Source organism: Nilaparvata lugens, chromosome 2 (genome assembly GCF_014356525.2).
Source record: "Nilaparvata lugens isolate BPH chromosome 2, ASM1435652v1, whole genome shotgun sequence".
NCBI classification, from domain to species: domain Eukaryota; kingdom Metazoa; phylum Arthropoda; class Insecta; order Hemiptera; family Delphacidae; genus Nilaparvata; species Nilaparvata lugens.
Genome location: NC_052505.1, coordinates 15,792,859 through 15,817,327, shown reverse-complemented (window position 1 = coordinate 15,817,327; position 24,469 = coordinate 15,792,859). Strand labels below are relative to the sequence as shown.

General features: G+C 36.6%; 1 protein-coding gene across 1 annotated transcript in view; it reads left to right on the top strand.

Moving 5' to 3' along the window:
* LOC111045498 (DNA repair and recombination protein RAD54B) overlaps window positions 1–24,469 on the top strand; it is a 57,759-nt gene that overhangs the window by 31,544 nt on the left and 1,746 nt on the right. The window contains exons 12-16 of the mRNA XM_039419996.1: window positions 9,914–10,072; window positions 11,770–11,896; window positions 15,540–15,699; window positions 18,431–18,560; window positions 23,680–23,904. Of these exons, the coding sequence (XP_039275930.1) occupies window positions 9,914–10,072; window positions 11,770–11,896; window positions 15,540–15,699; window positions 18,431–18,560; window positions 23,680–23,904 (801 nt within the window). The remainder of the gene's footprint in view (window positions 1–9,913; window positions 10,073–11,769; window positions 11,897–15,539; window positions 15,700–18,430; window positions 18,561–23,679; window positions 23,905–24,469) is intronic.

Genomic DNA, 24,469 nt, shown 5'->3' with positions numbered 1-24,469 from the left:
CAAATGTTTATAAGTTGCGCATTTACGGCGAAACGCGGTAATAGATTTTCATGAAATTTGACAGGTATGTTCCTTTTTAATTGCGCGTCGATGTATATACAAGGTTTTTGGAAATTTTGCATTTCAAGGATAATATGAAAGGTAAAAGGAGCCTCCTTCATAAGTCGATATTACAGTAAAAGTCAGATTAAAGAATTATTCATCATAAATCAGCTGACAAGTGATTACACAGATGTGTGGAGAAGCCAGTCTATTGCTGTATTTCCATAAGGTCTATAGTTTCAATCAGGTGGATGAGAATACTGCGTGAGGTCTACTGTTCACAAAACTGCTAGTAGTTCTGTGAACAGTAGACCTCGCACAGTTATACACCAACTATTCATTTGATCAGATCATGCTTACACAAGATTTAATTATCATATAACGCTCTCCGGAATTTAGCGCGAGAAAACCAGAAGACATCTAGGCGCCCAGACGAGCTGTTATAAGTTCTTTGCATCCTATTTATTAGGATACAATTTATAGTCATGCAATTTATAGTCTTCACAGCTGTTAATTTTTTACCAAGTTACATTGAGATATTGAATTGCATGCTTCATGGCATGCAATTTATAGTCAACTCGACAGCTGATTTATGATGAATAATTCTATAGTCTGATTTTTACTCAAATATTGACGTATGAAGAAGGCTCCTTTTTCCTTTTATATTATCCTTGAAATGCAAAATTTCCAAAAACCTTGTATATATTATGTCGACGCGCAATTTAAAAGGAACATACCTGTCAAATTTCATGAAAATCTTTAACCGCATTTCGCCGTAAATGCGCAACATAAAAACATTTAAACATTGAGAGAAATTCCAAAACCGTCGACTTGAATCTTAGACCTCACTTCGCTCGGTCAACTAGTCCGTTAGTCAATTACAATCATAATATCGGGGACCGAGCTTCGCTCTGGAGTACTGAAGCATAAAAAATGCATTATGAAAGAATAAATTATAATAACATTCATACAGAAATGTTCTATCTAATAAAATTTATCTTTATTTTTCTCGAGCAACTTTGTAAGTCTTCTTCTACAAAAGTACATAGCTTTCAAGTACCACCAACAACTACAATATTTATCTTAATTTTTTTTTATAAATTCACTTTTGAACTCTTAGATCTTCCAGAATGCTCGATAATGTGAGGGCATACCGATTTGGAGATAGAGAACTATCATTAATTTGATACTACGAGAAGAGATACTCTATAAGGAATTAATAGATTTAATCACAGAATTAATATAGCAAATTATTATAGAAGATTTCTCTGATTTAATTTGGCAACATTTGAAAAGATGAATGGCTTCAAAGGTTTTCTACTGCAGGTTTTTTATTCAAATTTTTAAGGTTGTCATCCTTTCGTAGTCTTTCAAACAGGCATTCAACCAATCCACTTGTCTTAGAGAATTATCATTTTTTTAGAAGGAATATAAATATTGTAGGGTACTTATAGTATGAATTCATAATCATACGTAGCCTATACTTTTCAATTAATGATTCATTTTTATTAAAAACATTATTATCGGATCATGAAGAGTTTGTTTTCCTTTTCACAAATAAAACATAAAGAATGAGAGTTTAACAATAAGAGAACAAGTATCATTTGAGAATTCCTCTCACAAATTATAAATGAGAAATATGTGTTTCACAATACGAGAGCAAGTATTCAATACAATTCTCAATTATTGAATTTCTAGAAAAATTGAAGATAAAAATTGTATGAATTGTATGAGATGTTGATGGGACTTGAAAGTTATTTACTTTTTGAGAAAAATACTTACAAAGTTGCTCAATTTAACATTAAAAAGATAGGAAGAATAGATATTTAGAGCACCAATGACGTCACACCGATCATCTGACTCTGATCATTAAAATATTGAGATGCGCGTGGCCAGTACCTTCTATTCTAGGTACCTGGGTACCTAAATAATTTAGATCAAATATGTTAAAGTGACAGAGTTATATTTCATTTCAAATAGGATCCTTAATGAAACCTACTGTCAATTATTCTTGTAAGAGAAATATTTATGTTTTTATAATTTTCATACACTCTGTAGCCTATAATTAAAAGTTGCCGGTTTCAAAGATTACAATATAATAGTTCTTCAGTGAGTTCTCCAACCCAGGGGGTCACTAGTATTTATCACTACTTTAATGTTATAAGAAATTCCTCACGTCGTGGCAGAGAGAATATAGTGTTATGGAGCCTACATGTGTAAATTGTAAATCATCAATATGTTGATGTCCTTTCATCCAATATGTATCTTTTTTTTCCAGGAAATTCTGATTTGATTGGACTATCTCCAACAAAATTGAACAAGCTAAAGAGAGTCTGTGAGCAGCATTTTCGAGAATCGGATATTCTGCCAAGTGGCCGATTGATGAATGGCGCTGTTCCATTGTGCTACGTTGCACCAGAAGTAATACCTGGCCCTTCACACCCACCACTTGTTCCAGAATCCCCTACACCGACTCTTAATAGATCATCATCCACTCCCCGAAAATATAGAAATATTAGTGCATTGGGTAATCCTCCCGTCTCGCCATCACCAACTTCTCCATCACTCAGCACCCCATCTGGCAAGTTTTGGGTGAATAATGTATCACCATCGCCAAAGCTGAAGTCGGTGAATAGAGCTTTATTTGGTTCATCGAATAAGAGTTTGGAAGAGAAAGTGAAAGTGTTGTCAACGAAGGTTGCAGTCTTGAGAAATAAGTTAGCTAGTAAGAGAGCAACTATTTACAGGTTGAAGAAGCAATTGAAACAAAAAAGGGTTTCTGACTCTCAAAAATTTGCTTTGTTGAATTTCCCCCTCCGAAGTGAAGAAGCTGCTATCGTGTGGAGAATGCAGAAGCATAAAAAAAATCAACCATGGTCGAAAAAGGAGAAGATGATCAGCACAACTCTCTATTTGGTTTCTCCTGCAGCCTATAAGTTTCTCAAACAAATTATGATTTTTCCAGGCATCAGCACTATAAAAGCTTGGATTTCTGAGAAAAACTCCTATAGAACTGGTTTCAACAAAGATCTAATGGAGAGGATCAGAGCGAAGGCTCGGTGCATGTCATCAAAAGAAAAGTCATGTGTTCTTATGTTTGATGATATGGCTATCAAACAGGCCTTGGAGTACTCGACAAACTTGGATATCATAGAAGGATATCAAGATATAGGAAATTATGGCCGTGATTGTCATTTAGGCAAGCAAGCAACAGTTTTTATGATTCGGGGCCTCTATTATCAATGGAAGTTACCAGTTGGTTATTTCATAACTGAGAAAGGACTGTCAGGCGATAAAACTAAAACTCTGTTGCTTGATTGTGTAACGTTTCTCGAAAATGCAGGTCTTGATGTTAGAGCTGTTGTTTGCGACCAGTGTACCACTAATCGTAGTGCATACAAGCAGCTTGGAGTAAGTCCTGCACGGCCATATTTTGAAATGAGTGGAGGACGAGTTGTCCATGCACTTTTCGATGTTCCTCATCTTGTTAAATCAGTTCGAAACAACCTCCTCACACATGATTTTATAATGGATAACAGAGTTATATCATTCAGAGACATCGAGGAGATGTATGCAATTGATTCCAGCAGTGGGTCAACGAGAGCTGCTCACCAGTTGACACCAAGTCATATCTGGCCGAATAGTTTCCAAAAAATGAAGGTTTCGCTTGCAACACAAATTTTCAGTCATACAACAGCAGCTGCTTTGAAAACTGTGGTAGCAACTGGTCAATTGAGAAGTGAGACAGCATTGGATACAGCTGAATTTATTGTGCACATGAATTCCCTCTTTGATGCCCTTAACAGTAAGAAGAAATTATCGAGAAATCCAGACAATTCTGCTCTAAGCAAAGACAATGTTCATGTAAACAGTATTTTGAAGACATCATTAGGGATATTCCAAAAACTCGAAAAAATCAATGCAAAAAAAAAGAGGCCACCGTGCTTTGAAGGATTTTTGTTAACAATAAACTCAGTGTTGTCTCTAATCGATGCTGAGGGAGTGGAATACCTACTCACTTCTCGATTGAATCAGGACCCAATCGAGAACTTATTCTCGTCAATTAGACAAAGGGGTGGATGGAATAGGAATCCAACAGTTCGGGTTTTCAGAGGATCTCTGAGACTATTCAATTTGAAGTATTTGATGGAGCCACCTAGGACATCAAGTTATACTTTGGATGAAGATGAGATACTTATCATTGACCAAAATGAAAAGATGGAAGGAATAGTTCCGGAAACTCTAGAAGATGTTCAGTCAGTGGAAACCATGTCAATTGGATCTTCCAATGAATCTTCTTCATGCTCGGAAACTGATGAGACATCCAGGAGCCTCCCAGGAATAGACAACTTCGAAGCAACCACGTTAGAGAGCTGTTCACAAACGTATTTTGCTGGGTACTTGGCTTACAGATGCTATCGGAAATACGTTTGTGAAAAATGTCTCAACTCACAATGTGATATGAACTCCAATCTATCTAGCGCTGAAGAACTTCTAATTATGAATAGGACGTTTTCTAGTATGAGACTGCAAGAAGGAGGTGGGTTGAAAGCACCATCGAAAGCTTTCAATGAAATAGTCAGCCACTCATTGAAAATGTACAAGGCTTTTTTCAAAAAAATCTCATTCAAGAATAATGTAGTTGCACGACTAATGAAAATCACCATCAAGAAAATCGATTTTTCAGATATTGATGATGAGTGTCGAAAACACTACATGTTCACCTTGAAATTGCTCTTCAGAGTATTGATTTTCAAGCAGTGTCGGTGGGTAACATCATCCTGTAAGAAGTCATCCATTGAAAAAATGAAAGTTTTGCAAAATATTTGAGGCTTTGGCATCTATGATTAGAACATTTTCATTATTTGGTTACAACCTTGGTAACCAAGCCCAGGTTGTAAAGTTTCGACCCTCAGGAGAGGGCGGGGTAATTGGGTGTCATCCAGCTTTAGCCTAACTCTACCCTGTTAGATTGACAGCTCATCCCTGGGTAGGGCCAACACAATTTGAAAATGTTCTCATCTGCAATCATAATGTCTATTGCTGCAACATTAGAAATCTAGGTCTCCAGCATGTAAAAATTGTATAAATAGTGAAATAAATAAATAGACGTTTATTGTAATATATGTATATACATAACTTGAGTTATATCATAGAAAGTAATATTATATCAAAGAAAGGGAAGTTTGTCATGATAAGTTAGGAATTGGAAAAATTGTAATATAAGTAGAAGTAGAACAAGTAGGACTAAAAATGCACCTGCCAAAATTTGTTAATTTGAATTACTCAAGTTCCTGTATAAATTGTAGTATATGTATATACATAAAACAAGTAGCATTAGAAATGAACATATGAGAGTTTTATAAATTTGAACTAATAAGTTATCATGTGTAAATTGTAATATATTATGCATGTATGTAAACAAGTAGCACTAAAGATGTACATATCAAATTTTGAATGAATTGGAATTATCGATTGATTATTATGTAAATTATTGTAATATTGTTATATTTGTATATTCATATAAAGAGTAGCACTAGAAATGAACATATGAGAATAAATTACATAAATTTGAATTAATAAGTTGTCATATAAATTGTAATACAGTATATGCATTATACTTAAAAAATGTATGTAGCACTAAAAATGTACATATCAAATTTATATGGATGGAAAATGATTAATTATTATATGAATTGTAATATATGTATATACGTAACACAGCCGCAAGCCGGTCCCTAGCCCGGGCCCAATCTTTGCGGTTGGGGAATGTGGAGGGGTTGTACTTAAATTTATGGAATTCAACTTTCAATATTTTGATGTGATTCAGTTCATGTACAGATTTAGAATATAATTTGAAATTACTAGACTGCATAAACCTGTGGCACTAAGAGATGATTACCATGATTTTATTTTATAACTTCAAATCTCACATCAAAAAATCTATTAATCTAATATTTTGATGAGAATTTTTTTCACTGGGGATGATGCCCACGTCATGGTTTGTATAAGGGTGATGAGACTGATGATGATGATGATAATGATGAGAGCCGTGACCTGATATGTGTGAACATTCTTATGTTCTCCTGGGTCCCCAAAAACAAATAGAGACTTTTTCAGAGATTCGACCGTATTTCATAACAAAGCTTACCAGACCTTTTTTTGAACAAAGACAATTTTTGGATAGAACATGTTTTTTTCAAAAGAGGACTGGTTGTCTGTCCAGTCTGAAACCTGGAAGAAATTGTTAGTTTAACTTCAACAATAAGAATATAACAATAGTTAACACTCACACTTCCTCCTACTCCATCACCTCCTTCTTCCCCTTCATCTTCTTCTCCTTCTTCTTCTTCTCTTCTTCTTCTTCTTATTCTTCTTTTTCTTCCTCTTCTTCTCCTTCCTCTTCTTCTTCTTCTACTACTACTACTTCTTCTCCTTCTCCTCCTCTTCCTTCAGCTCCTCCTCCTCCATTTTTATCTTCATTTTATTCATCTCCATCTTATTCTTCTTCTGCTATTTCTTCGTGTCTTCTTATTCTTCTTTTTCTTCTAGGAGGAGGAAGAAGAGGAGGAGAAAAAGAAGAAACAAAGAAATAGCAGAAGAAGAATAAGGAGAAGAAGAAGAAAATGAAGATGAGAATGGAGGAGGAAGAGAACGAGAAGAAGATGAAGAGCTGAGAATAATAGTGGAAGAAGAAGTGAGAAGAAGGATAATAATTATGAGAGGGAAGAAAATGATCAGAAGTTCTTCTTTTTCTTCTCTTTCTTCTCCTTATCTGTCATATCCCATCAACTCCTCCTTCTCTTATTATTATTATCATTATTATCATCATCTCATCCTACTCTTTTCTACTCATGATCATCAAATAATATTTTCTTCTTATTTTTCTCATTATTCTTATCATCCTCCTTTTCTTCTCCTATCATATTGAAGAACTTATCATATCAACAGATTATAGAAAAATAGAAATTATATATACTCATAATTCAGCTCTAGAGTTGTCAGAGCAGAAAGCTACATATCACAAAGGAATGAAATTGTTTGTCTTTTATAATAGGCCACTAATTGGCCTTTGGTTGTGCTTGCAATATTATTCTTGAGGCTTCCTCAGAAATGAGTTGAAAGCCTGGCAGGCTGCCAGATGCAGCTATAAAAAACCGGATCAAAAGACTGACCACTCTCCTTCCATATTCCCATGCCAGCCCACTTTTCTCCTTCCACTCATTACAAGCCGTTACAAGCGACTGTTGGCATGCTTATGCAATCTGGTGGGACAATGCAGAACTAACTTATGCTAACTTATGCGTGATATTATAAATGCACTACGTTGTTATTCTCATTATGAGTTTTCTCTGCTTAGACCAAAAACCACCAACTCCACAATGCACATGTAAATAGCGGTAGCCGCGCATGCGCAAATGTTTACCGGAACGCCAACTGGAGCTACGGTTACCGTAACTGTAGCCACAGCGTATATTTTTTTACTGGCGCGCCAGCTTCCCCCTCTACCGCGTAACCACAGTGACGCCAGCCTACAGGCACTGTGTAAACGGCAACAGTCGCCTGCCAGTCCCAGTCACTGGCTGGAACATTAACCACGTGCCTAGAAGTATTGCTTGTAAATTGGTTAATAAGTGACTATTAAGTTTGATAAGCTTCTGTCATTTGTTTAAAAAACCAAGATCTGCACTACTTTCACATAAACCACGCTTGCTGTGGAACTACACCAACACATCCGACTTGTTCCAGTAGCTGGCAACGTGTAAACATGGAACCGCTTTTAAGCTGGCATGCCAGTCGCCGCTTGCCAGTGACCTTCCAGTCAATATCCAAACTCGCATCCAGCCACTGGTATCGCGTATACCAGCCTTTAGATTGCTAACTATGTCTGTTATACAAACTATGCTTTGTTAGACAAAGCAGATCTCTCTAGTCTCTATAATTTTCCAACTCTGCACCGTTGCCAAGTTGTTTGTAAACTATACAGAAATATGATAAATTACCAGGATATTCAATATCGAATTTCAAAATTCATTGTTAATAATAATGAAAAGATTTATGTTTTTTTGGTGGATATAATATATTTGAAATATTAGGGCCAGTTTCCGAGCTCGGAATTTAGCCAAATTCTAGACTTTAAAAAAATTGTCTTCCAAAACGGGGCGTAGCACGACCTCCGTAAACAAAGCCATTGTGCATTCGTGTGACGTCAGCACAGGTAGGGCTCCTACACCAATAAAAACTCTAGCTGACATAGATCAGCTGAAATCAACGATTTTGTTACCTGTGCTGACGTCACACGAATGCACTATGGCTTTGTTTACGAAGGTAGTGGGCGTAGTCGCAGTTTCTATGATAATCTTTAGTTTCTCATTTCTATAATTTGGAAACGTTTTCCCTTGACGAAATGAAACATTCCTAAGTAATTCAAAATAGCTGAAATTTCACACTACTTTCTCTTAATTTTATTTTGTGTTCAATATTCTAGTTTTTCGAAATTTAATTTAAACGTGGACTGCGACTACGCCCCGTTTCGGAAAGCCAATTTTCTGACTCCAGCTGTTTAAAGTCTAGAACTTAGCTAAATCCCGAGCTCGGAAACCAGCCCTAAGAGTCATTATTATTGATCGTTCTTATTGATTTTATTAATCATGAATAACTCGTCATTATCGATCATTATTAACAAGAATCAATAAATCAATATTATATCAGATATGCCGGGATGATTTCAATCAGATAGAATGCAATGAAAAAGGAAAAGAGCAAATAATGCCGTTATATCATTTCCACTGATTTTGTAACGAGAATCTCACTGTAGATACATTCTTTCTGACTACATTTGAACTATGTTTGGTTTGAAATTGTTAGATTAAATAAAAAAAAATCTGGTATGGCGCACACAACTTTCCTTGCCGTTATGAAAATTGATCACCTGACGCTAGTGTTCCCGCGCATCTCAAGTCTACTATTCAAAGATTTGAGCCAGCTGGTGACAGGGCAATAACGCTGGAGACACACGCGGTCTGCTATCTCTTCATAGTGAATCATTTAATAGAATCAACAGTTGCCAACAGTTTGTAATAATTGGATAATCACATTCTCTCGAATTTCGAGCTTATTTTTAATTTTAGGTGAAAATGTTACTGAACATTAATTGTAGAGATTCTCATGCTCAATCTTTTCCACTCGAAATTTTTTGTTCAAATTGTATCTGAAGCCTGATAATTGAGAATCTAAAATCAAACTTTGCATAGATGGGGCGGAGCTCCTGAAATTTTTACAGATATTGGACTTGTGGCAGTTGATAGAGCTTATCGATGACTATTCTAGGTATAACTTTAATCAAAGCCGTCTTTAGCCAATTTTTAGCCGCCATCTTGAATCGCATTCGATCGAAATTGTTTGTGTCGGATCCTTATAGTGTAAGGACCTTAAGTTCCAAATTTCAAGTCATTCCGTTTATTGGGAGATGAGATATCGTGTACACAGACGCACATACACTCATACACACACACACACACACACACACACACACACACACACACACACACACACACACACACACACACACAACACACACACACACACACACACACACACACACACACACACACACACACACACACACACACACACACAACACACACACACACACACACACACATACAGACCAATACCCAAAAACCACTTTTTTGGACTCAGGGGACCTTGAAACGTATAGAAATTTATAAATTGGGGTACCTTAATTTTTTTCGGAAAGCAATACTTTCCTTACCTATGGTAATAGGGCAAGGAAAGTAAAATTGAATTAAGGGAAAACTAATAAAAATAAGTTGAATATTTTCTGAACGGGTTTTTGAATTGTTGTCAGGAAACCAAAAACGACGTACGCAAACATTTGGCGAGTACACTGGATTCGAATGGCGGGACTTGTGAGGGCGACTCTAGCAAACTGAATGTGCTAGCCACTCTGCTCGAAAATCTACGAAATTCCAGGGAAAAAGTTGTTGTTGTTTCTTACTACAAACAGGTCAGTTATCCATGCATTTTACAAGATAATTTATTTATCATTCACAATCAACTTGAAATGAAAATAAATGAAATGAAAAAATTCTTTATTAGGCGGAGTTAGGACTTTTAAGTCCTTTCTACCACTCAGGTAGAGGACAAAGAAACAGACTACAGTCCAAAACTTCTTTTCATCCCAATTTCATAGTATAAATTGTCCAAATAAAGGTTATGTGCGACTTTCCAATTCTTCACTTATTTCCACATTGAAACAAAACACACTTGAAACAATTAATTTTGAATTTAGAAAGATTAAGATCCGAATTGATAACAAAATTCCTTCTACTTAACACTCAAAACTGTAAAATAAATATTAATTTGAAATATTTGTTCCGAAAATTAAAACAATCTTCTCCACTAGAAGCACTCTAATTGTAATGCAATGTATACTAATAAGGTAATCTTATCACATTACTTTTCATACAGAGTGTCCCATGAAAGTTTTAACAGCCGAAGCCCATAGATTCTGAAATTGCAACAAAAAATGTTCTTACTTTTCAATATAAATAGATTTTTCGATATTTTTTAAAAACGTCAATAACTAGAAAACTATCAGTCGAAATATAATTCTATGGATATGGTTGAAAAGAAGAAGACATTTCCAATAAGATTTATACAATTTGTTCCTTTGTTTGACCTTTGTGAACGTTTTATGAGCGCTCAAGATTGAAAAAAGTAATTAAGTCCAGTTCAAAGCCAAATTTCAAACAAATTGAATGCTCATGTAGAATCTATGGTCTTCGGAAGTTACAAGGTATAAATTAATAATATTACATTATATTTACATAATATACACGAGACACGTTATCATTTCTATTATTTAGATTAAAATAAGATTCGAAGGTCATTGGAAAAATTTTTCCATCAAAAGTTTCTAAGGTATAAAATCACATCACATTTACATAATATACAGTAACAAAACACGTTATCATTTCTATTATTCGAACTAAAATAAGAATCGAATATCATTCGAACAAATTTTTCCATCAAAAGTTTCAAACAGAAGAATATTCGAAGTTGAGCCAATTTGCTAACAATTCTTCCGGAGAATACCTCAGTAGATATCAAGCACCGCTAAAGTGAAGTCCACGTTATAATGACAGTATTTGATCAACATTATTTGTGTTGCTATTCATTCGACAAAGTAGATAGCGCTATCGTTTTTAGCTCCGCAACATTGCCAGATCGTTTTTAACAATGTAGAATTATAATTAAATTCAATCTCAATCACGTTCACAAACAGTGACATTTTGCCTAAACGCCTTCTACCATGGGATATTTTCTTAAGCTATATTTTCTATATTCTTTAATAACTATACTTCAATCTAATAACATAATGTTTTTGGTTATGGTTTTCCTTTCAATCTACAACCCAGTAAGCATGGATTCCAGATTAGCAAGCTCCTTATTGCTTTTAACTTGGTTTTTGAGTGTAAATGGACTAAATTTTAGTAAAGTGAAATCATAACCTTATTTGGACTTTTAAAGTGTTATCTAAATTTGGGAAAGAAATAATACAAGGAGTATCCTTAGTTTTTCTCTCCCAATCAGTGCTTCTCTGTAAAAAAATATTAATAAATAAATAAAAGTCTACCAAATAATAATTGCAGGTTCTGTTCAGTTTTTCTTATATATAATGCATCTTCTATTTTTTACTAGACTTTGGACCTGATAGCAGCGTTCTGTGAGCAAAAGCAGTTTGCCTATTCGCGGTTAGATGGCTCAACGCCCTCCACCCAGCGCACAAACATCATTGCCAACTTTAACTCATCTGCTTGCACACATAGTGAGTCGCAGTGTTTATTTATTTATTCATTCAGAATTACACAACTTACAGAAAAGTACCACAGGTTCACGCCCAAAACTGTTCCAATTCTAATTTATACAACAATCCAAATGTATCTAGGTTATGTGTCACTTCAACATTCTCCAGTTACACACTCAATTATCAAACACGATGTGTTCGCATCACATTGGATGCGTATAAGTGCAAGTGCACGCTTGGTCATGTATGATCAAGCGTGCAGATGAGAAACAAAATCTGGAAAGAGCAATTGGAACACTCACACTGAACGCTTGCACTTAATTGTGTGCTCCGTGTGAGCAAGCCACAACCTGTTTTAATGGAACTTTCCAAATTTTATTTTTCGGCTCAAGTCACAACGTGTTTTAATGACACTTTCCAAATTTTATTTTTCGGCTCATGAATGATTCGACATGCTTCTTGCATAGAAATACACACATATAGAAATCGTCTATAATTAATACTTAATGATTAGAGTGTTTCTAGTCGAGTTATTTGATATCTTGAGTTAATTTTGATAATGTACTTATTGTATAAATAGCCCCCTGTGGGTTGGGGGAGCTTTGAGTCGATCATCGTACTCAAGAATGTGTTGAAAACCAGAATTCACCCACAGTATCCATGCTTGTCGTAGGAGGCGACTAAAATGGACCTCAAGGCAACTCCAGTTGCCTTGCCTTCAAACCCACGGGATCTGCCCCATCAGGACAGTTTCGGAGGGGCAAAAAGATAAACCCAAGAGACCAGAGATGGGTGAAACTCCAGACATGAATGTGGGTCAAGAGGCTGAGTCGAGGTTGGCCGGGCTCCGGCGCCCTAGAGGCAGTTTGGCGTCCCCTCTCTCAGCGGAAGGACCTACAAAAAGGCTAGGAGTGGAACTCACGTAGGTCACAAGTTTGTAGGTGGAGAGACCAAAAATCACCACTTGTTAAAGAAGGGCGGCCATTCAGGCGAAACTTCTTGGGGAAGAGGTGAGGCTTTTGACCCTTCAGAGTTTCGGAGGGGCAAAAAGAAAAACTCAAGAGACCAGAGATGGGTGAAACTCCAGGTACAAATGTGGGTCAAGAGGCTGAGTCGAGGTTAGCCGGGCGCCGGGCGCCCTAGAGGCAGTTTGGCGTCCCCTCTCTCAGCGGAAGAAAACAAAATAGCCAGGAGCTATAGCTCCTACAAAATGGCCAGGAGTGGAACTCACGTAGGTCTCGAGGACTAATCAGTCTGAAGAGACTGCCAAGCATATCACACTGGATTGCGACAAGGATTGCAACCAGGTGATGAATGGAATGTTAGTATAGGGAAAAACCCCTGGTTCTTGTAAAGGACATAGGTATTGGTTTGCCTAACTAACATACTACTTGGGAACACAATAAGCTTCGGTTGACGTGTAGAGTTCTTTGAACCTTTAGATCCTTGAATCCATCCCTTCAAAAACAATAAACAATATTGTATAAATAAATAAAGCTATTGCCTAAAGAAAAAAGTGTAGAGTATGACAAAAACGTGTACTTGTGTTTTATAGACCTCATCAAAGCATTCGACCGAGTACCCTGGAATGCTTTATGGAAGGAATTACAGAGAGATAGAGATTAAGTTGAAAAATAGAAGAATTGAACAGGTCACCAACTTCAAATATCTTGGAGCTACCATACAATGGAGGAAGAAATAAATTCTAGAATTGCTTCTGGTGGTAGACTCTACTATGCGCTATCAAGAGGGTTCCTTAATATGAAAGATGTCAGCCAGAAAGCGAAAATGGCAGTCTTCTGGTCCACATATGTTCCTACTTTGTTGTACTCTTCTGAGACGTGGACTTTGACAGAGAGAAGTAAAAGTAAGCTGCAGGCCCAAGAAATGCGCTTCCTACGTAGAGTGATTGGGAAGACAAGAAGAGACCGACTGAGAAATCAGGCTATAAGAGCGTTGGTCAACTCTAATCCAATTACTCAGAGGATAGAGGAAGGGCAGCTTAGATGGCTGGGCCACGTGATAAGGATGGGCGAGGAGAGGCTACCAAAACAGATATGGGAATGTAAGGCAGAGGGAAGAAGGCGAGCTGGAAGACCGAGAAAAAGATTGTCTGATGACCTCCGGAGAAATTTGGAGTCTAGGGGAGGTGATTGGAGAGTGATTGGCCGTTTGGCGCAGGATCGTGATAGATGGAAATCTCTCGTAAACTCTACACCGCAAGGTAGAAGAGGCTTCGATTAAGTAAGTAAGTATTACCTAAAGGTGTGAATCTGGCGAGCTACTGAGCGTATAGTCTTCAAACTTGACATCTATTTATTATTTTAATGATATCGTCAAGTAATAATTACCTCAATTTCAACTGTGCAAGGGTCCAATTGCTAGAGAAACTTTTTTGCGCGGGAATGAGCCAGCTGTTCTATTGCTATATTAGTGTTGTGCTATTCATCTGTTAATGATAAGTTGAAAGTGGAAGGCACCGCCTTATCTGTCTGTCACTTCCACGTGGATCAACTGGTAACGTAACTAACGGTAATGTCTATTTCTTCTTTCTCGTAGTACAGTTACAGAATGTACTGTAAAAACACCGGGACAACCTGGCGGTGGCGGTATTAGTTGACTCGTTCAAGTACCTGAAAGCGAGACCGTTATCCACGGGTGATACTGTTTGGAGATGCTTGGCTAGAAATTGCAATGTTATAGTGAGGTCCACGTTATAATGGCAGTGATTGATTAGCTATGGTATTGTTGTCCTTGTCTATCATACAACAAAGCGGATAGCGCTATCTCTTTCTCGCTTTGCTCTGATGCCAGATCATCTTTAACAATTTAGAATTGATAATTAATTAATAAAATATATCATCTTAATTATGAAAATTATTATGAAATTATTGAAAAGTATAATTTCTTGCTTAATAAAATATAATTTATTACTTTAAACGAGAATGAACAGTTAATATTACATCAATAAACCTGTATCAGCTACCGTCTATAGAAGGCATTGACAAGTCAGAGGATCGGCAACTTTTTTCTCCTATCTTTCTACACTGCCATTATAACGTGGACATCACTATAGTGTAAGGACGGACGCTGAAATTGTCATTCTTAAGAGTAGAATGTGAACACATAATCACGAGAAAATGGACTTGAATACTCTTCCTACTTCATCTAGATTTCATAGCGAAAAAATTCTAAATTCGTCAATTATTAATAAAAAATATCTAAGGGTCAAGCCACATGAGGCGTTTTTCAGATGAATCGGCAGGGTACGAAGCTCTCCGATTGGCTGAATGGGTTGGCGTTCAGGAATCAGCTGATCATCACTTCTTACCCTGCCGAATCGTCTGAAAGACTCCTCATGTGGCTTGGTCCTAAATGGCCAAGTTAGCATTCATTGAGTGAGCAGTGAGCCTTGCACACTTGAATAACTTTCTTTTTATTTTTACAAAAAGCACATCATTGAATTGACAGAGAAAATAAGGTTAAGGCTATTTCTCTCCCAAATTTGGATAGATAGATAAATAATTCAAATTTTATTGCCATCACATTCATAAAAGATAACGTCAATAATTATGATATTCTCATACAGTCTATAGCATATATAAATACTGTCTGTTCTTTTCTTCAATTGGAATTGTTAGCTGTGTTTTGATGAATTTGTCAGGTGTGTTTCTGCTAAGCGGCAAAGCAGGCGGAACGGGACTGAATCTGGTCGGCGCCTCTCGACTTGTGCTGTTCGATTCGGATTGGAACCCCGCCTCCGATCAGCAGGCTATGGCCAGGATATGGCGCGATGGACAGTCCAAATCTGTGCATATTTACAGGTATCATTTCAATACTGCAAAGAAAACCTTCAAATAATACCAAAGAATAAATAATGAAACCAAGTAGAATGGACAAATCATTTTGTTTATCACGTGTTCAGATTGACTATAGTGAGGTCCTTGTGATGATGGGAGTATTTGATTAACATTGGTGTTGCTATCATTCGTCAAAGCTGATAGCGCTATATTTTTCTAGCTCCGTTGCCAGATCTACTGTCAACGATGTAGAAATTTAATATTTAATCTCAATTATTATTGAAATTTATTATTTAATCAAATATCTGCCTATGCTGATGATGTAGCAATATTAGCTAGAGACACCAAAGTACTCAAGAAAAATTTCAGGAAAGTGGAACAAGAGGCAGAAAAGATAGGCTTAAAGATTAACACTTCAAAAACAAAATACTTGCATACAGCTGCTACACCTGGAAGAAGAGTTTCTAGGAATTCAGTTATAGACAGGAATGAAATAGAGGGAGTAACATCATTCAAGTATTTCGGGGCAACACTGAATAAGAAAAACGAAATGAGTGAGACCATCTGTGAAAGAATCCAAGCTGGAAATAGAGCATTTTACGCAAATGCAAGCCTATTCATGAAAGGGGATCCAAGCTTGCCATACAACTATCGAGGAATTGCTCTAATCAATGCCATAACAAAACTGTATACTGGCATATTGACTGAGAGGATAATGCAGTGGGCTGAATCCGAAGGTAAACTCCCAGAGGAGCAGAGTGGCTTTAGGAAAGATAGAGGATGTGTGGATAACATATTTGTGCTCAGCTCAGCACTGAACATTGCAACTCGATTGAAGAAAAGAACTGTTTACACCATGTTTGTGGATTTCAGAAAAGCCTTTGATAGTTTGGATTATTCAAAATTGTGGCCCAAGCTCTACAACCTTGGAATATCTGCAAAGATGATAAAGTCAATAAAGTCTCTATATGATTCTGCACACATTCAGCTAAGCGATAACAATGAATTGGGAATTGAAATTTCAAAAGGTGTCCTGCAGGGCGATTCCCTGAGTCCTTTGCTTTTCTCTCTGTTCATCGGTGACATTGTGACATTTTTTAAGAGTCAGGGTTGTAGAGGAGTGAATTTGAGTGCCAGTCAAGATCTAGTGGCTTTGCTTTATGCGGATGATCTTGTGATTTTGGACATGACTTGGGTTGGCATAATGAGAGCATCGCGTCTCCTGGAGGAATACTGTGTGCAGAACGGTCTTGAGGTGAATGTTCTGAAGACGAAGGTAGTACCGGTCAGAAGAGGAGGTAGCGGAGTTAAGAAGAATGTTACTTACCAGAATCAGGAGATTGAGACTTCAAGCACATACTGCTATTTGGGAACAGTCTTTTCATCATCTGGACTTTTCTGCACTAATGTACAAGAAGCAAGTAAAAAAGCAAGGGTGGCATCTGCAAAAGTTAAGGAAATCCTGACCACCACAAAGACAAGCAGATTTCGGACGGTCTTCAGGCTATATCAGTCCATTGTTGCCTCCACTCTCCTGTATGCACCTGAAATCTGGGCTCCATCATACTGTGAGAAACTTGAATCGACTGAAAAACAGTTTTTCAAGTCTTTGTACTTCCTGAGGAAAAATTCTCCTATGCATTTTGTGCGTCTTGAGATGGGATTGGACCACATCGAGTGCAGAGTATTGAAGGGAATGTTAGCATGGTATTTAAAGGTTAAGAGAATGAGAGGTGACCGCTTGCCAAAAATATGTCTTGAAAGACTGACGGAATTAGATGCACAGCCCAACAATAAAGGAAAGTACAACTGGATGACGCAACTTAATCGGAAGCTCGACAGTGCCAATCTTGGTGAGAGTTTGATCGCACTAGAATCCAAGAGAGATGCCCTAATAACCAAATTTAAGGAGCACAAATTAAAAACGGATGTCGATAGGGTGATGATTTCTCACTACAATCCGCTTTATCGTTGTATTAGTGGTTTGGGTGCTGAGGAGGAGTACTTGAACTTCGGGAAAAGCATATGGAAGATGCGTCTCATCAGCCAGCTGAGACTTGCTCAGCCAAACTTTGCAAGAATTCATCACAAGGGGTACACGGCATCTTTCTCAAGTGAGGAAATCTGCTTGCTGTGCAAGCAGCGGGCTGATAACAGCTTATGTCACGCTCTCTTTGGATGTCCGACTTTTGATGACAACAGAAGAAAGTACTTGGCGGAGTATCTGCGGGGGAGCCAGGAACTTGACGAACAGTATAAAGAACTATTACACATAGAGACACCAGCCAAGATGGATAAGATTTGTTTTTACTTTTTCAGCTACATAAGATTCAGGAGATTCGTCGACGAGTTGGACTGATATCTGATCTGTTTTTTTTGTGGCAAGACTGATTAAGGACAAATATGTTTTCAGTTTTCCTATTTTCAAATGATATTTTGTATTTTATATAATATGTAAACAAACTCAACTCCATTTGTATGTTTAAAAAAACGAAAGCAAATAAAATATTCTATTCTATTCTACAGTATTCTATTCTATGATGAATGATTAGATTTTGCCAAACCGGAGATTTTCTATTTTCTATGATAATCTATCAGCCTTTAAAAAATGAATGGAATCGTTGCAAATAAAATAAAAGTCTGTTTCCAATGTTTGCTCCCCATTTTGTATAATTCATATTTTCATTTATTTATAATTTTTCTATTTATTTGTAATTTCAGTAATATTTATATAATTTGATAATAAAATGTGCAGGTTGCTGACGACGGGAAGTGTTGAGGAGAAGATATTTCAAAGACAATTGAGCAAAGCTTCCCTTGGCGAAACTGTAGTAGATTTTGTGGCCTCCAATTCAACAGTGCGCTTGTCAAACAAGGAGTTGAAGGTCTGTAAATTAGCTTTAATAATCAATAAAACTAATTACTCGTGTCACAAACTCTGAATTTTTATTGTTGTCCTAATTTATTTAATTTAAGTTGTCAAAATTAGTTCATTTCGGATCATTACAGGGTTTGAAACTGTAATGTCTTTCTGGATATTTTGCAGATTTAGTAACCCCATATCACTTTTATTAAAAAATAATGACTTTTTCAACAATATCATAAATAAGATAACACAATATCCTATACTATTAAACGAGCAATTTCTGTTTATATGTTTAGATGTTTATATGTTTGTATTTCACCAGATCACGAAAATGGCTCTAACGATTCTCACGAAATTCAGAACATAGTAGGTTTATAATATAAAAATTCGATTGCACTAGGTCTCATCCCTGGGAAAACTCGCTGAGGGACATTAAAAGGATTTATTCATCCTTGGAAAAACAGCTGACAATTTCGTCGTCTGTTGATGATGGAAGTGAGTGAGCGAGTGCATGTGTGTAGGACTGAGATAAAATTATGACTCAGCTGTTGAACTTTTGTAATCATTCAATCAGGTACTTAGTGCCGGTTGTACAGAAGCCGGTTAAATTTTAATCCTGATTTATTCCAGTAGAACCAATCAGATAAGCTATCTTTTTGAAATGGTCTTCTCTGATTTGGTTCACGTGAAATTAATCAGGATTGAAATTTAACATGCTTTTGTGAGAAAAAAATGCATGGTTGCCTGTAAAGTCGGTATACGGGCGAAAGTTTTACGTGACAACGACTTTGAGTGGTAAAATAGTTTTAATGTGAATATTCATTCGTATGGTAGGAAGAAGGATGAAATAATAACTCACAATGAGAGTGAGTGAGAGGCACGCGTCCCTTCCACTCGGGCATGGTTAGCCCGCGCCCGCCTAAGAGCGAGAGAGACAACCATTGACTTGACATTTTGAAGTAGTGGTGCAGTCGCAGGAGATTGCTTGCGGCGCCTGCGCAGGTTGACTGCTCCTTTTCACTCTCTCTCCAGGTGAATGCCTTCGGCTGCTGCCGCAGCATTGCTCGCCACTGCTCCTATTCGTGCTCTTTCCAGACGATCGTGAACCGAAACGAACGCTCTCACTCGCTCTCATTGTGAGCGCATAACGTGGGAACGTGACGCAGTTTCTTGAAGTGTCTCCCGGCAAACCAATTTATAAGACGTCACGTCAAAATGTTTGCATTCCTCTAAGAATTAATCTCAATCCACTGTGATTAATTGAATGTGACAAACGCTCAGAAGGAGATAGTCCCACCAGCATTCCCACCATCAATGAAATTGACAGAGGACATTTTTTAGAGGCTTCAACGTTTTCCACGCAAACTGCCAGGGTTTGCTCAATGCCAAACTGGATGTAGAGATTCTCTTGCATGAAAGATCAAATATTGACATACTGTGTTTCACGGAGCATTGGCTCAATATAAATGAATTGGATCATCTCTCTCTTCCTAACTTCACCCTTAAATCACAATACAATAGGCAAATTAAAACTAGAGGTGGGTCTTGTATATTTGTGCGTGATGAATCTGTCAAGAGCTGTAGAATTAGGACAGATTTACTCTCTTCAGCTGTGGAAAGTGTGTTTGAAATTTCGTCAGTGGAATTAAAACTTAAATCGATTGCACAGAAAATAATTCTGATATGTATTTACAGAGCTCCAAATTCTGATTTTGGCCGTTTTATTGAATTGCTTCGTTCTGTTCTGTCCAAAGTTTCTAAAGAGAAAGGAAAAATTGTGTGTCTATGCGGTGATTTCAATGTCGATTTCTGTAAGGAAGATAAAAACAAGAGTATTTTCAGAAATTTACTTACATCATTCAAATTGAACAAGATAACAAATGGACCAACACGAATTACACCAACTACAGCCACAGAAATTGATTATATCATTTCAAATCATCCCATTAATCTTTGTAGAAGCGAAACAATCCCATGCTCCTTCTCAGATCATGATGGAAGTAGTGTAAACTTTCTAATACAAGAAACGAACTCTGATTCTCATAAGACTAAAAGATTGGAAGGTGGAAAAAGGAAAATCATACGCATCATCAACCAAACTGCTATAGCAACTCTCAATCAAGGATTATCAGGGGAGAATTGGAACTCTGTGTATAGATGTAACAACGTTGAAACAATGTTTAATAATTTTATGTCCACCTACATTAATCATTGCAATCATTCTGTTCCGGAGAAACCAGTTGGCACTGCTCGGAGTGGTCACTTAGAATGGATTACTCCAGGTATTAAAGTCTCAAGTGATAGGCTGAAAGCTTTAAGTTTAATGTTGAAGAACCCATCCATGAATGACGAAATGACTTATATTGTTACAAATTCAGGCGCCAGAGTCATAAGATTGCTGGAATATTTCAAAATCTACAAATCTATATACAGAAATATTCTCAAGGCAACCAAAAGAATAGCTGCTAGTACACTAATAAAAAATTCTGATAACAAGGTTAAAGCAGTTTGGAAATTAGTTAGAGCCGAATCTGCCAAGAATAATGTATCACAATCAGAGACTCGTATAATTAATGATTCTGGAATCTTGAAAACAGGTAAAGAAGCTGCTGACTTACTCAATAAATATTTTGTCAACACACCACTTAAAGTACAGAGCACAATGACAGGATTGACTAGTACGAATAAATTCTTGGATTTCTTCACCATTAATGAACAAAATAATATGCATCTGAATAATTTTGATCCAGTAGGAGTTGGAGAACTGGAGGAGATAATAAAGCAACTGAAGAATAAAAGATCCTATGATTGTTTTAATATTTCAAATAATTTAGTGAAACAAACAGCAGTACACATATTAAAGCCTCTTTCATTTATTTTCAATGGATCAATGCAAGCTGGTTATGTTCCATCCAAGCTTAAACTGTCAAAAATAGTTCCCGTCTATAAGAAAGGACAACATGAACTTCCAGAGAATCATAGACCTGTGGCAAATCCTCCGATATTTCTAAAAATTTTTGAATATGTTGTACTTAAAAGGTTAAGAAAGTATTTGAGCCAGTTACAATTGTTGTCACCCAAACAGTTTGGTTTTAGGCCTGGCTGTTCAACAGGCGATGCTCTTTTTTCATTCATGGATGAGGTGCTTACTTCTGTGGATGGTGGATCCAAGGCATGTGGATTAGTGGCTGATCTTTCCAAGGCTTTCGACCTTGTTAATGGAGAAATTTTGTGTCATAAGTTACAGATGTATGGGTTTCAGGATGTAGTTCTCGGATGGTTTCACTCTTACCTCTGTGATAGATATCAGCGGGTTGAGATTCAGTCACCCCCCTATATATATAATTCAGAATGGTTGAAGACAAGGAGTGGAGTCCCTCAAGGATCGGTGCTCGGTCCACTCCTCTTCCTTCTGTATATAAATGACTTACCATCTTATCTGGAACCGGCACACTGTGTGTTATATGCTGATGACGTAAGCATTTTATTGAGGAATAACTGTCAGAAAGAAATGGAATCTGAGTGCAAAACTGCTTTTGAGAAACTTGAGATGTGGCTGACTGCTAATATGCTGATATTGAATCATGGAAAGACTAAGCAATTACCTTTTAGAACGGCTAGAGAAGTAACTTTGGGAGTGGAAGACAGCAATGTGGAGTCTGTAAATGATATTAAAGTTCTAGGAGTTGTATTGGATTCTGAAATCTCATGGAAACCTCATATAGAATCTTTAAAAAACAAGTTGAGCTCTGTGGTGTTTGTTCTTAGAAATTTGAAATTATTATTAGACAATAGAACCCTCAAAGATGTCTATTTTGCAATGTTTCATTCTCTTCTGGCCTACGGAATCATTTTCTGGGGAAACTCAACTCAAGTAATAGACATCTTTCGAATCCAGAAGTGGGCAATAAGAGTGATGGTTGGAGAGACAATACGATCAAGCTGTAGACCACACTTCAAACAGATGAGAATTCTCCCTCTTCCCAGTTTGTATATTCTAGAGGCTTTATGTTTTATTGATCAAAATAAGGACAAATTTAAAACTGGTGCACGTTTCCACAGTTACGGAACTAGACATCGTGAAGATTTAAGAGATGATACCCACAGAACAACTTTATATGAGAGAGGAGTTAAAAGTGCTGGGATTCGACTCTATAATAAATTACCTGCCAGCCTTAAAGCAACGACAGGCCGTAAATTCAGGGCCTTGATGAAAAATGAATTACTGAATATATGTGCATATTCAATTGAAGAATTCCTTACCTATTATGAGGTACAAAATAATTAGTTTGTAATGTTTTATGTAAGTTAAATGATTTTTTTTTTTTTTTTATTCTTCTGAATAATATTGATTGACAAATCCGAATACCCCTTCTATAGGTGGTCAGTGGATGATTAATGATAATAATAATAATAATAATAATAATTAGGTAGAACCTTTCTGTATGAACTATAAATATATTATAATTTCTTCTTTCGTAATAAATTTTATATGCTTTTGTACTCCAGAGCGGAGCTCGGTGCCCCGATATTAACACATCTAACCAGAAATGAAACCAAGTAGAATGGACAAAACATTTTGTTTATCAAGTGTTCAGATTGACTTTAGTGAGGTCCACGTTATAATGGCAGTGTTTGATTAGCAATGGCATTGCTATCTTTGTCTATAATTCAACAAAGCTGATAGCGCTATCTCTTTCTCGCTTTGCTCTGTTGCCAGATCGTCTTCCAATAATGTAGAATTAATAATTAATTAACAAAATATTTCAACTTAATTATGACGAAAATTAATTAATGAAAAATATAATTTCTTGCTTAATAAAATATGATTGATCATTTCAAACGAGAATGACTGTATCAGCTATCGTCTATAGAAGACATTGACAATTCAGAGGATCGGCAACGTTTTCTCCTATCTGTCTCCACTGCCATTATAACGTGGACCTCGCTATACAAAAAAATCAATTCAAACTGTGAGATTTGGTTGAACTGGAAACAATGATGTTACATATTTAGGAATGTTATGAATTTATTGTGATTAATTGTGTGTGTATCATTGAATCAATGAAATGCATGAATGAAAAAATGTATAATAAGAATCTCACTGTATTCATATTGAATTTCACCGTGTTTTCCAGGAGTTATTCATAATTCAGGACAGTCTCTGTTTCACTCATGATTTGATGGAGTGCACGTGCAAAGGAGATGGTGTTGTCGAAGACAAGGAAAATGATGAACTGAGAATCGACGAAAGTCAGCTGAATCTGCAAACTGCGAAGAAAACGGCAAATGCTAATCTGAAAATGAATCAGCTTTTTCACTGGGAGCACCATTGCAGTCCTTTCAATTCCACGCTGTTGAAGGTTTGCTAATTGCTGCTCATATTTTGGAGGAATATTTGAAAGAGTTTAGCAAGTAGCTACTTCTGACTTGAGGCTCGTACGTTTGTGGGTTTGTCTGTACTTTACTTGTTCGTCATAATTATGAAACTGCATTAAGGGAGCAACACTCCCGCAGTTTATGAGACGTCAAAGTGTAATCTAATATAATACTACCATCCTCCATATTTCAACACAACGTTTAATAGAACACAACAGATTTTACATAACATACATTAACCAACTAAAGTGAGGTCCAGGTTATAATGGCAGTGTAGGAAGATAGGAGAAAAGGATTGCCAGATCTCAGACTTGCCACCCAAACAGCTGATACTGGTATATCTGATGAATTTAACTGTTCATTATTGTTGAAAATAGTTAATCATATTTTATTTGTCAAGAAAATATATTTTTTTAAAGATGTAATTATAAATTTTCATAATTGAGATTAAATATTTCGTCAATTAGTTGAATTTCTACATTGTTGATGAACGATGTGGCAACATCGCGAAGCGTGAAAGAGAAAGCGCCATCTGCTTTGTTGGATGAT